Below are 14074 nucleotides of genomic sequence, written 5' to 3' on the forward strand. Positions count from 1 at the left end.
GTGCAAGGCCTGGAGCTTAAGCACCCCCCCCACCCCGCCCAGGGCTATGGTCATAACTCGTCAAGAGTCAGGCGCTGTGGGAGGCGAAGCCGGGAGGGCCGGTCCACGTGCTTAGTCAGTGCGGGGCCTCAAGTCCCTGCTTCTCTTGATTAACCCTTAACTAAGGTGCACATAGGACAGGTGACCACCAATGCAAGGGAGCCCGGAAGCCACCCTCGAGTCAGCGCCTCTGACAGAGGGACACTTGGTATCTGCCCACGGGATTCCTGTGAAGGCCCTGGGTGGCTCTGGTCTTGCCGCCCGTGACCCTGACTCTGAAATCACGGCGGTGGTCAGTCGAGGGGACGCCTGTGTCTGGCCCTAGCTCCCTCGTCTGCGCGGCCTAGATGCAGAAGTTGGCAGCGGTGTCCTGAACTGGGACATGGGACTGTCACTGAGCACCCGTCCCCGGCACCCCCCCAGCACCCCCCCAGCCCCGGCTTTGCCGAGTTCCCACAGCTGTGGCTGCCCGGCCCCGCCCCAAAACCCTCGCACACCTGTCTGCAGGCCTCCTCTTGGCCCGCCAGCCCAAGCCGCCAGCAGGCTTTCAAGGCCCGGGCCTGTGGGCGGAATCGGCCCAGGGAGGTATTTACTTAAAATCACACAGGAAGGTGAAACTAGGTTCAAAGAAATCCTTTTGTAGATGGTTCGTTAAAAATGCCAAAGAGGCTGACCATTCACATTCTCTGAATGTGTCCGATTCATGCAAGTAAGGGACGGGTCGGGGTTCATCCGCGGCTGCTGCCCACGTGGGCCCTGTGGTCACGGAGTGTCCCGTCAGCCCTTCTGCAGCTGTTTGCTGTCCCCCAGGGGGCTGGGCTGGGGGGCGCTCTGTGGGGCTGAGAAGGACACAGGGTGGCCTGGAGACGGGTACCCTAGCCTTGCCTTTTCGCAGAACCCCTACGCAAGTGTGGAACTGAGCATTTTGCAAACGGAGACACAAAGAAGCACAGGATATGGGACCCGACCACGCGGCCTATCGTCTCGTTGAGGAGACCGCACACTTCTAGAAAAGGGCCGCGGAAGGCAGAGCAGGATTACGTGTCCTAACGAGGGTTCCATACCCTATATTCCGTGGCCACCTCCGAGGCGGGCCGGACCAACGGGATGAGCACTGGACCAGGAGTCCCAAGACTTGGAGTTCAGGTCGGCCTCCAACTAGGCCAATCCCTGTGATTCCCTGGGCCTCGGGTGTCTCATGAGTAAAATAAAGGGCACAGAGCAAAGAAGAATAAGGTCCCTTTCAGCTACAACAGTTTGCCGTTCCCACGTGACCTTGTGGAGCAGCAGTTATGGGCTCTCCTGTTGGAGTTCACCCAAGGAAACGGGACAGGACTCGAAGACCCTACTGAAACCACCACAGACAGGGCTCCTGTCCTCCTGCGGAACAAGGAGACACAAGGTGAGTGTCACAGAGTGGCTGTGTGGCTCATCCGAGCCGGGCAGGATGGACGGATATGTGACACCCCGGTGATATACCACTGCCACCAGCACGAGAACAATAATAGCGTTAAGAGTAAAGCAAATGACACCAACCACTTATTTAGTGGGCGCTGTGCTTAAACCCTTGACGAAAATATACCTCAATCCCGGCGGCAAACTCCTGACGTAATAGGAGTAAATACACGCGACGCTCCCTGCGGGCCGGGCATACGAATGTTAACTCATTTGTCCTCACAGCTCGCCGGTGAGTCAGGTGCTAATATTACCGCGCCCATTTTACAGATGGGGAGCAGTGGAACAAAGGACTTCAGTAATTTTTGCACGATCACATAACTGGGAAGCAGCCAACCTGGGATTGGAATTCCAAAGTCCGTACCCACTATCTGCCATATAGCTTTTAGTGCTAATTTATAGATCCAGATTCTGCTTTCCTGAGAAAGTGCATTCTCGGGGGGGGGCGGGGGGGGCCAGGGGGGCTCCCGTGTTTTTTTCTGAGTCTCTTCTGATGATAAGATGGGAGGAACAGCTGTATCTGCCCTGTCTTGACATCTCCAGGCCGCTGTGTCTCTGTCTGAGGGAGCCATGAATGAATGACCAGGGAGAAAGTTTGAAAAATAAAAGAAACTCCTTATAGACCCCCTAATGTATCCACCGCCCCTGCCCCCGACCGCCCCCCTCCCCCAAGGCGTGAAAGAATCAAATGAGGAAATCGGGAAGAGATTCTGGAATAAGACTAACAAGATTTCCTCTCCCGTCCACCTGAATTGGCCATCGGTAATTTTGCACAAATTCAATTTTAAAGTCATGCTTTGTAATTTGTGGAAAATCATATTAAATTAAACAGATCCACGTCTGGGCAATGACTTCTCTCATTTAGCAACATATGGTGCCTCAGAAAGCTCGATCCCACAGCAAAAATATTACCAAAAATAGAAGGAAGGAAGGAAGGAAGGAAGGAAGAAAGAAAGACAGAAAGAAAGAAAGGAAAGGTGGCCTTTTAATCATAAGCAACCGAGTAGAGGTATTCCGGGACATCCCTACTGGTTTCCCTGAGAATGTTCGGCATGACCGGTAATCTCCAGGAGCTGCAGTAGCCAGAATTACAGAATATTAGCGTTGAAGCCCATGTCTGTAATTGCTTATATGAGACGGGGGGACCTGGGATTGGCGGTAAAGGGAACGGCGGGAACTGATCACGTGGAGGCTGTGTGCCTGTGCGGGCCCACTAGGCGGGACCCTCAGGACCGTGCCCTGCGCCTCACGGGTGACAGGTGGTGGGGATTACATGAACCAACGATAAAACCATGGGCTCCATTTTGTTATTGCCTTTGGTACACGCGTGAACCAGGCAGCGTCCTCGTCATAATTCACCGCAGTCTGCTCCAATCACAACCCCCGCATAGACGCCGTCACCAACCTATGCCGCAGGTTCAAAACCGGCGGGGGGGGGGGGGGGGGCGACATCACTGCGCGTTTCAAAAACTTGTGCTTTTACCCTGAAGACACCAACCCTCTTGGACCAGCCACAGAATCACGGCCGAGAATTCAGGCAAATGACGGTTCTACAGAGCTGGCAATCTACAACAACATCCGGATGAAGATGAACAGACCTCGAGAGGGGCGATCTCAATAAACCACTTAACGGGCAGAAATGCCGAGGCGAGCCCTTGAGCTTGTGCTGACTTTTCCAGATATTTTAATAACTTTATCATATAATTTGCCATCTGATCTTACAGAGACATGGGCTAATGCAGTGTGAGTGGCCACACTGGGCACAAACCCCATGAGACTTAATAAAACAACCATGTTCACTTCCCTTGTGCGACCTGCAACTCCAAAGAGCGCTATCTCTGGTCAGGTTATTTCTTCCTCCCTTTTTACCTTGAGAGATTCTTCGACCTCCCCCACCCCCACTCCTGCAGGTCAGCGTCCACATGCGACCTTCCTAAAGATGGTAGGAGTTGTTGGCACAGCGTAAGCTCCCTGGGTCTTGGGTCTGGCCTCGGAGTGACTCAGTTGAACACATAAAGCTGTAAGTAAAGACAGTTCCTCCGTGGGAACCAGCAAGTTATAGATCTGGGAGATTTAAATGTCCCGGATGGGTGAACTGCTCACACCCAGGGTGGTGCCGACGCAGAGGCTTTCTCTAGGGATGCTCTGCCTTTACGACATCACTGGTGGCCACACCCAAAGCCCCACAGCAGAAGGGTCACGGTGCATCGTCCCCCTTCCTCCCAGCGGGACTGGGCTCACCACCCCAGCAGCCCAAGTCTTGTTCAGCACGATGATCGCACTGACTTATGGAGGCGTAGATTCAGTAATGTCGGCTGGAAGACCAAGATGGTGAGCAGGAATGAGCTCCAAGTGTGTTCGTGCTGTGTGTTTTAAAGCTCAGGTTTCACGGCCACGCGACAGCCATGAGGTGACATGAGACGCGTTGGTCAGTTCTCTCCCACCTCCTCCCCCATCTCGTCCACACTCCCTCCAGGCGGACAAACAGGGGGTTCCATCTTACAGAGAATCCCCTTTACAAAAGGGTAAGAGTCCAACTTCGGCTCAGGTCATGATCACATGGTTCGTGGGTTCGAGCCCCGCGTCCGGCTCTGTGCTGACAGCTCAGAGCCTGGAGCCTGCTTCGGCTTCTGTGTCTCCCTCTCTCTCTCTGCCCCTCCCCTGCTTGCGCTCTGTCTCTCTGGCTCTCAAAAATAAATAAACATTAAAAAAAATAGAAAGGAAAAAAAAAATCAACTGGATAAGAAGTACTCCACCCCCCCCCCCCCCCCCCACCGCGGTCAATCCTCAGGCGTGCACAAAAAAAAACCCAGAAAATAAGCATGACTGGCCAATGTTTGTTTTTCGGGTGAGTTCTATACCATTTTTTGAAATTATTTTGTTTTATTTACTGTGGTTGGTAACTGAATCTCTGGTATCAAAACATAAAATGTTCTGCCAGAAAGAGATTACGGAAGAAAGGTCTGTGGAAAGAAACTGGGTTTGTCAGTGAAGATTTTATTTACAGGTGTTTTGCAATCCGTCCCTTTAATCTCCATAACAATTGGGCTGTTCTGCTTTGGAGGCAGATTATTGTTCAATAATCGGAAAGCTCCAGAGGGGCGAAGGCTACGGACGGACGTAAAATGGGAGGATCTGAGACAACTATGTACCGAGGCGGCTCCTGAGGTCTGAGAAGCCCTGGGTACACTTTCCCCCAAAAGGCCTGACAGTGGGGCGCCTGGGTGGCGCAGTCGGTTGAGCATCCGACTTCAGCCAGGTCACCATCTCGCGGTCCGGGAGTTCGAGCCCCGCGTCGGGCTCTGGGCTGATGGCTCAGAGCCTGGAGCCTGTTTCCGATTCTGTGTCTCCCTCTCTCTCTGCCCCTCCCCCGTTCATGCTCTGTCTCTCTCTGTCCCAAAAATAAATAAACGTTGAAAAAAAAAAAATTCAAAAAAAAAAAAAAAAAAAAAAAAAAAAAAAAGGCCTGACAGTGAGGCCCCGAGGGCCAGAGAGGAATAAGGAGAGGCAGAAGTCGTTAGGGTTCCTCAGCATTATTTAAACCCCATGTGCTTTTAAACAGCCCCTAAAAGAACTGAATTACAGCAGGGCCTGCCTTGCCGCTCCGCGACGTGAGGAAAAATAATGCCCATGAGTGAAACCAGCTCAGCTTGGGGAACCACCCCTTACAAGAAAGCACAGTAGCTCTCTAACCCAGACCCTGGCTTTGCTACCAGAGAGTATGGTTTGTTCCTCCCTGGGTGCAAACTTTGGGCAAACTTGGACACGACTTCGTGGCCGTAGTCAAAGTTTCTTTTTTAAATATACAAATGTGAAAGGCTATCTTCGGGTGATTTGTAAATTTGGGATTATGGGGCATGCAAAGTGAATCGCCAGCCTTTCGAAATGTGCGTCCGGTCAACAATGCCTTGCCATAAAGCCATTTTTGAAAGAAAGGCAGCTTGTCCCAAATGACAGTGATACGCCTAGCTCTGGGGAGGTCCAATTCTTGAGTCCGTCCCAACTGGCTGGCTGTGGTCTTCCTGTCGTCTTCTGAGCCCATGCTTACCACCATCCACAGCGTCATGAGCTGTTGGGGGCGAGGGCAGAGGGCACCCAGGCCTCCAGTCTGCTGGTCTGCGTGGTTCCCATGAGACAGGGCAGAGATCCCCCCGACCTTTCCCTACCTAGCACTGCTGGCCCTCTGGTCCCATCTGCCTACGTGCGCTAGAAAATGTTAAGAAATGTCTGACTTCACATAAAAAAAAAAAAAAAATCCTATGTTTTGCTGCCTGGGAGATAAAAGTACCATGATACTGAGTTCCAGCAATGACGGGCTGACCTGCTGGCCAGAAGAGATGATGGAGGCATTTAACGTGAGCCACTGTGTCCATATGTCCCCTGCCTAAAATATCTGCTCTGGGGGGTGGACGTAGCAAAGTTATTTCTAGACTCCTCTGCGGCCTCCTGTCCTTTCTACTTTGGTGTATTGCTAGAATGGTGCCCACCGGCCCTTCCCCCTCCCCCCCCCCCACCGCCCCCGACCAAAAAACGTGTGTCCACGTTCTGAGCCACAGACCCGTGAATGTGATCTTATTTGGAGAAACAATCTTTGCAGATGTGATTCAGTGAGAAGAGATGAGATTCTCCTGGTTTATCTGGGTGGGGCCTAAATCCAGTGACAAGTGTCCTCATAAGAGACAGAAGAGGGGGATGACACAGACAAGGAGGCCGTATTAAGGTGAAAGGGGAGCCTGGAAAGGGAGAGCCAGGAGCCAAGGAACACCCGGAGGCACGGATTTGCGTGCTGGGGGGGGGGGGGGGGGGGAGGGGGAGGGGCACAGAGAGAGGGAGACAGAGGATCCCCAGCAGGCTGTCCACACCGTCAGCACAGAGCCTGATGCGGGGCTTGAACTCACGAACCGTGCGATCACGACCTGAGCCGAAATCAAGAGTGGGATGCTCAACTGACTGAGCCACCCAGGCGCCCCTAACGGTTTTAAGTGTTTTCCATGGGCTGAATCTACGGCTCACCGCTTCATGCTTCACGATGGTCCTAGAATCTCCAAGCATAATTACTGCTCTTGTTTTGCAAGTGGAGAAACTGAGGCTTTAAGTGGTTAAGTAACCTGCCAGAGGTCCCAGAGCAATACACGGTAGAGGCCGGGGTTAGGCCAAGGTGGTCTGCCAGTTGAGCCTTCACTCTTAGCCACTGTGCACTGTCTTTCTAAGCCGTTAGGTCCTCAGCTCAGCTCTCCCTCTTGCCATTTAATCATCGGTACCACGGAAGTGCTCCAGCTAGAGTTTTATTAAAACCTTGCTCTTCTGAGCAAAAACTCTGTATGTGTGTGTGCACCCACACACCCGCGTGCCGGCCTGTAGATTACCAGAACGAGGGGACTGTTCAGAACATATCAAATCCTCAGAAGGAATATTTTATCCTTAAGATCAGGCCCTAAAGTGAACCCTTCTTTCTTGTAATTAGAAAAGCAATAGAAGAGCATTGCCAACACGCTCTGGAAAACACGGTCCGATCACCTTGAACGACATCCATGAAAACGTTTGGTCTGAAAATGTAGTCCCGCTAAAAATGTGGTTTATGATTACGGGTGCTGACAGCTCACGAGGTCGGCGGCTCCTTTGAAGGGCTGGTTTATTAAGTACTTAGCTGTGCGGTGCTTGTAAATACAGTGCAGGCATTTTGAGCCGTGCCGTTCAAGGGGGTTCTGTGTCGCTTACCATGCCTCGCCATCAACACAGCGCGAGAGGAACTCACAGGCCGTGAATGGAAATCAAGGGTGTTAGACACACGGTAGCCACATTCAACTCAAGCTACAATGGCGAAGGCCTTACGGCCTTTTTCTCAAGGAGAAAACAGACTTAGCTTTCTTCCCATCCCCCTTTCTCTTTTTCTGCATGTCTACGACGCGATTCATTGATATGAGATTTTCAAACTTTCCTTAAACCTACAGTTTACATTGCACCAGCCAAGAACATGGGAAACAGTAAACTGGGTTCTCAATTCCTGCCTTGAGAATGCTTTCAGCTCTGTTAACTCTAACCCCTCCGCCTGCTCCTGAGAAGAGAGGACAGGACACAGCAGTGGCACCTGTCAGCTTGCTCACCCACACGTTAACTCTTTTTTTTTTTTATTATTATTATTTTTACATTTATTCATTTTTGAGAGACCGACAGAGACAGAGCACAAGCGGAGGAGGGGCAGAGAGAGAGGGAGACACAGAAGCCAAAGCAGGCTCCAGGCTCCGAGCTGTCAGCACTGAGCCCGACACGGGGCTCGAACTCACAGACGGCGAGACCGTGACCTGAGCCGAAGTCGGACGCTCAGCCAACTGAGCCACCCGGGCGCCCCTCACACGTGAACTCTTCCTTCTGCATCCTTTCCACTGTTTTTCTTTTCCCTCCCTCCCTTCCCTCTCGCATTTATTTATTTTTCTGTATTTACAGGGACACCCGATTCAGGCTTGATCTCAATCGTGTTCAGATTCTGACGTCGTAAACCTCTAAAGGCTCTCAAGTTCTACCATGCTAGATAAGAGTGATTTTTAAATCATTCACTTTTCACCTTTACCGCATGGCTTCTAAGTCGATTCCTAGCTCCCTGACTAGTTTGCTTTGTTGTGTAAGCATTAAATGACCATTTGTAGATTTACATGTGCAAACCCCTCTGGCTTTGGACTATATAGTCCCCCACCCCACTCTGATTTTGAACTTCTAGACGAAAAAGGAAGGAGAGAGAGAGAGAGAGAGAGAGAGAGCGCGACAGAGAAGAAGTAAGGAGAAGAAAAGAGAAGTTTGATATTTTACCCCCAAGGCTGGAAAGGGGATTTCTCTCACCTCCTACAGGGAAGTAGAAAGGTTTTTTTTTTCCCTTTTGTCAATGTGGCTGATAAACACTGACATATGTAACCGGATAGCTGAGGAACAAAGTCAATTCATACCTCCAAAAGCTTCACAGACAACCGTAACCTTTCCAAAGTAACTTTGACTTTTGGGGAAAATCACTATCAAAGCAAAAATCGTTTGGAATACTAAAAATCAGGAGGTGAATCTGAGATGTCAGGGTCTCCACTCTCTGGCCATACTCTCAACTCTCGGCGAGAGGCACGCGCATACTCCTCAAGGCTGATCAGAGGTGGCTTGTGTTTGGACGTTCGGAAGGTTCCGGCAACAACGGACCCCAAGAGAGACAGACTCGTACATGCAGGAAGGCCGGGCCGCTGCCCCAGGAAACAAAGAGCAGTTGGGAAGCCCTCCTCGTCCTTCGTTCCCTCATGCTGGAGATTCATGATTCTGAGTTAAGTGTACTTTTGTCCCCAGCTTGAAAGATCAAGCCCCCTGCTTGGTGTCCCCCACCCCCCAAAAAGATAGTTTTTCGAGGTGCCCACCACAGAGTCTGGCCCTAAGGTTAGCATCATCAGCAACATCTAATGCTAACAGAAGGCAAGTGAATGTCCAGCTCAGCACTCCTCCCCTCGCCTCTTTGAGGATCTGGATCTTTTGACCCTGGTCAGGCTTGAGTCTAATGGATCCTTGATCCAACAGAACCTGCCACCCTCGCAACACTGGCTCCGTAGCCAGAAAGATCTGGGTTTGAGTCTAAGTCCGTCATTTCTGCTCTTGGAGAATCTGGGCAATTGTTAGCCTGTGGGGTTTATCCCCTCTGTCTACAACCCGCATCAGGGGATTGCGGTGAGAGCGGAATAACGTGTACAGAAGGTCTGACCTGTGCCAAAATACATCGTAACGGGTTAAAGAGCTAAACCTCACGCCAACATGCAGCAGAACTACAAAACTTTGGCCCCTTCCTTTCTCCAGTTTCTTCAGATGTGAGTCTGTCTACCTCTTCCCAGAAAGGTGGGGGTTATGCAGCTGTAAATGTGGTTCATCAGTTCTGGTAAATCAGGAGTCAAATTCTTAAAATGACTTGCTTGGGTCGCCTGGAGCCATCTCTAAAGGAGTGCGTGTGACCGATTGAGCATCGGCGACTTCATCTTGCTAGAATCTGTCCTGTCCCATCTTTTGAAAGGACACGTGTCCGTTTTCCTTCCCATGACTCTACGAGAATCCTAAACCTCGCCCGTAGCAGTTCGTGATGCTCTCTTGCCTAATCGTGTAGCCGCGACAAAATGGCTTTCTCTTCACTTTTAAGAGCTGGAAAAGTAGGAAGTTGAAATTGACCTCAGCCCTCTTAATAGTTAAAAACCTCACCAAACGAACAGTGGTTTGGTGGGTGGCGGCCTGCCCCCCTTTTCCCTTACCTTGCTTCAGATAATTTGAGATGTCTGTTTTGGGGGATTCTCAAGCACATCTGACGGCAGATAAACAGAGGCGTTATTCTACATCTGTGATTTCCTACGGGCAGAGTTGAAGGGGCAGGCGTAGCTCTCCGGATGAAGTCCCAGCCTCTCTGTCAGCCCACGATCTCTCCAAGCCCCCAGCTGCTGATGTTTCCAGATGCTGAAAACATTCACACATCTGTACGGCACCCTATTCAACTTCCATGACTACCTTTGGGATATTTTTTTTATAGCGATTGATGCCTTTTCAAAGAGAGCCATAAACACATGCTGAATTTTTACATAAAGCATCTTCTTAAATATAATATGGAGTCTCCAGAGCTAAGCCAGGAAAATAACCATTTTCCTACTTGTCAAGAACAAAATGAAGGTTCTGGCTGAAAGAGACTTTACTATTATCCCTGTTAACTTTCTAATTTCAGGGAAAAAAAATCCCCAGGGTCTACTCAAACCATGACTAAGGGAAAAAAACATTTCCTTATAGAAAAAAAAAAAAAAAAAAAAAAGGAAGAAAGAAAAAGTTTTACACGAATATATCTTGGGCGGTTATTTTTAAAAAGTTCCTATAATTTTACAAGTGATGTACTGACCAGCAAATCATATTTTGGAAAGAAAGAGCATTAGCAATATAGTTAACACATTCTTTAGCATAGCAACCAAGCCTCTAGGGCCCTCTAAAAGCAAGTTATTATTACTTACATGTTGCAGAAATAAAAAGTTTTCAAAAGGAACAATAAAGGGGTGATGCTCTGTGTTAAACCTGATACTCTGCTAAGCATACAGTATTCCAAAGAGCTGAAGAATGCCCGTCCACGGTCGTGTCTCCACCCAAGAGCTGCTGACTGCCGAGGACAAGAATTCAATTACCACCCTCCCCCTCTCCTTTTTGGTAAAAAAAAAAAAAAAAAGAGCGTATCTGACAAGGAGGGAAATCAGATCTGATTCACTCCTCACCAAAACCGTCTGAAAACAAAGCTGGCTTCAGGGTGACCATTTCAACTTGCCCCCGCTGTGGTTGAATTTTCCATTGCTTTTTAAAAAATGCTGAATAGTTTTGGTTCCAATATCAGGAGAAAAAGGCAAGTCCCTTCATCAACCTAGTAGTATAAATGGCCCGGCATACGACGAGAGAATAAGAGAATAGAAATCTTCCCTTTGACGTCACAGATGGAGGTCTGCAGGTGACGTAAAGTAATTTCAATGGCCCTCAACACAAGATCAAAAAATCGCCTTGACAGTTTGTTCTATCTGGAAGGCAAGTATCATTTAACCCCTTGCCCATCGCTTTCCATTAATGTGCCATTCGACCCAATTTACCGTCCACACCTGCATTTTGGCATTAGAAAAGATCAGTGTGCATATTTTTGAATGACTAATCACGATAAAGCACCATAAACCTGATGCTTTCACGGAGGCTATTTCTCAAGACACCTAAGATGAGTCTGTAGATGAGAGACAACCTGCCCGAATCAAGCTCTGGGTTTCTGTTCCGATACAAAGGGGCCACTCTACCCACAGGCCACTTAACAGCTGTGTGCCGAGCATCTGACGGGAAGCTGTCTTTGGGAATTTTCCACGCAAATAAAAGAACCGCCCCCAGAAACATCATTATGAGAGCCTGGGACAGGAGCCGTCGAACTCTGGGCAAGAGAGTCAGCCTACTCTTCGAGGACCCCCCAAGTGCTAGCCCCAAAAGAGGGGTACTGGTCTAGAAACCTTGAAGAACTCACGAGGAGAGCACATCCCGCAATATGACTCACACAGAGAAAGCACCCGGGGAAGCGAATTTTGGCAGTCTCGAGGGGCTGGTAGCGTGTCCCTGGCTGGCCACCTGCTCTCTCCCCCAGATGTGTCCCTTATCTCTCCCTTTGAGTCCAACAAGCCTGCTACTTGGAGAAGAGAATCTGACTGTGACCATATCACATACAGCTGTGTGCTGCACAGCACAGAGTAAGGGACTGTATTTCGGAAATTTGACATGGTATCACAGAGCAAATAACCATTGACGTCAGTGGTTTCTACGGTGCAAATGAACTTTGTGTATTATCTAATTTGGCACAGGGCATTTTATGCAATTACTGTATTTTACAGTGTTTTTGCAGTTGCTAGCTAAACCCCAGGGTATGCATGTATGGCTGTGTGTGTGTGTGTGTTAATCTGCACTCTTTATTGATTGCAAATTTATTTATTGTAAATAATACCTTTGATGTGATGGCAGCCAGACTTTCCTCGTATTTCTTTATATTTTCGTAAAGGACATATATTAGGTACAAGCCCCACCAATGATCTGAAGCCCACAGGAACTTGAAACCTCCTGACTTTCACCTCGCTTGGGGTGCGTGCGTGTGTACGTGCGTGTGTGTGTTCTAGCCTAATGGGTAGGGAGGAAAGCAGCATAGCCAAAGCTAACTCTTGAAAACATTCAAGATATTATCTACGTATAGATAGATATCTCTCCATATCCTAGGCAGCAAAGCCTCCGGATCTGGGGATCTCAGTACAAGGCAGATCTGACTCAGTAGGTCCGGGCTGGGCCAGAGACCCTGCGTGTCTACGAGGCTGCTGGTCCGACGAGGACCACCCTCAGCGCAAGGAGGAGAAAGAAGCCAGGACTGGTCTGGGGGAGGGGGTGCGGCCCGAGGGTGAGGCGGGAAGCGGGCTCCCTCCAGGTACTTACCCTGCATCTGACTCTGAGGCTGAGGGTTAAAGGCAGTGGAGTGGTTCAAGGAGGCCCGAGGGTTGGGTGTGGGGGCTGGGTGGTGTGGGCTGACCCTCATGGCTGTTCGCCGCAGCTGCTCCAGCTCACTGAGCCGCTCGGAAAAGGACAAGCTCCCGGGCTTGGTCTGATCATCTAGTTTCTGACGATGTCCTATTGTGGGGAGGGGGGTGGGGTGGGGAGGGGAGAGGGAGGCAAGGAAGGAGGGAGGGAAAAGATCAGAAAATGTATTGTGGATTTCCTGACATCCGGGGTTTTCTTGTCTTTCCCCTCCCTCTCCCCTCGCCCCCAACGTGGCTTCGCTGGAGGTCTGCATGCTTGGCTGGGGCGCCCCGGGGGAGATTCGGGGGCCCCCGTCATCCCAGGCCACTGGGTGGCCCACCCAGTGTGCGTCCCGTCTCCCTAACCCCGTGCGCCCACCTCCGCTGGGCAGAACGCGGTGGGCGCACCCGCCTTGGTGACCGCGTCAGGTCGAGAGGCAGAGAAGGAGCATCGGTCGTTGGCGCTCGGCCGCACACCGCGGGCGAAGCTGTGGCAGCCAGGAAAGGTGCCTTCCCTGTGGCATCGGAACGGCCGCTCCCTACTGCAAATCCAATCACCACTGGCAGGTTTTAGAGGCAGCAAAGTGGGCCCTGGAGCTCAGCGCACGCCCCTTCCAACAGGAAATGAGGTGTGGCTGCAAACCCACAGTCCTTGGGGAGGTCCGATTTCCTGCTAAATGCAGGGCTCGGGCAGCCCCTCGGCCCCTCTCCTCTCCCTCTCCTCGAAAGCTTTCTACGGGCATTCTTGAGCATTCCTTCCTGAAGCTGACTTCCCCAGGTGCACCCTCTAAGAGGGGGGTGGACCGGAAGGTGTAGCCTGGGCCTCAACGGGTCCAGTATTCCCAGCAGGATGGGCCCACTGGAGCCCAGAGGATGTGCCAGCAGACATGAGGAGCTGGCCCAGGGGCTCAGGAATCCAAGGGGGGGGGGGCTCAGTGTCTGTATAGATGGTGAGTGTCCTTGCCTTGTTCCCCATCAAAATCACTGTCACCACGATGCAGTGAGCAGAGGCCATTCACATGGGACAGGCCGGGAGGGTTGGGCCTCCTGTTTCCTTCCTTAATTCCTCCAACGAAACGTCTCTACACTGGAGACGCAGGCCTGTCAAGCAGAACTGAGGCTCGAGATGTACCGATCTAGCCACCGCGGGGCCAGGCGACTCATTCCCCTTTGAAAGACGATGTGCCCCTGCTCCTTCCTCACCCCTGTGGTTCGAATAAAGGGTCATTGACCAATTTCACACACCGACCCCCCCCCCCAACCCCCTCCGCCATTGTCAGGCGGCCTCCAAACAACACTGGACCTCGTTGCCATAAACTGCGGCTGCTTCACATGCCCTGACCCAGCCCGCAGTTAGAAAGAGAATTCCAGGAGTCTACTCTCCCCGGCCTGGGGGGGCAGTGGGGTGGGAGAAGTGCATTTCAGCCCAGCTCCCGATCGCTACAATTACAAAATTAAATTTTATAACTTGTATTACGGCTCCAAATCTCCGTGGCTTGCCGTTTCTTCCTGCTGCCAGGCCCCTT

At 50.9% G+C, this 14074-nt stretch overlaps 1 protein-coding gene across 7 annotated transcripts in view; it reads right to left on the minus strand.

The window, feature by feature from the left end:
* RUNX1 (RUNX family transcription factor 1) overlaps positions 1-14074 on the minus strand; it is a 259423-nt gene that overhangs the window by 31833 nt on the left and 213516 nt on the right. For 5 of the 7 annotated variants that reach the window (XM_086675926.1, XM_086675927.1, XM_086675925.1 and 2 more), the window contains one exon: positions 12469-12660. The exons of the other annotated variants lie outside the window; for them this stretch is intronic. In XM_086675926.1, coding sequence (XP_086532052.1) covers positions 12469-12660 — 192 coding nt within the window. The remainder of the gene's footprint in view (positions 1-12468; positions 12661-14074) is intronic. 7 annotated transcript variants of the gene reach the window in all.

This window comes from Puma concolor, chromosome C2, assembly GCF_028749965.1.
Source record: "Puma concolor isolate L17-30 chromosome C2, mPumCon1.1.hap2, whole genome shotgun sequence".
Taxonomy (NCBI): domain Eukaryota; kingdom Metazoa; phylum Chordata; class Mammalia; order Carnivora; family Felidae; genus Puma; species Puma concolor.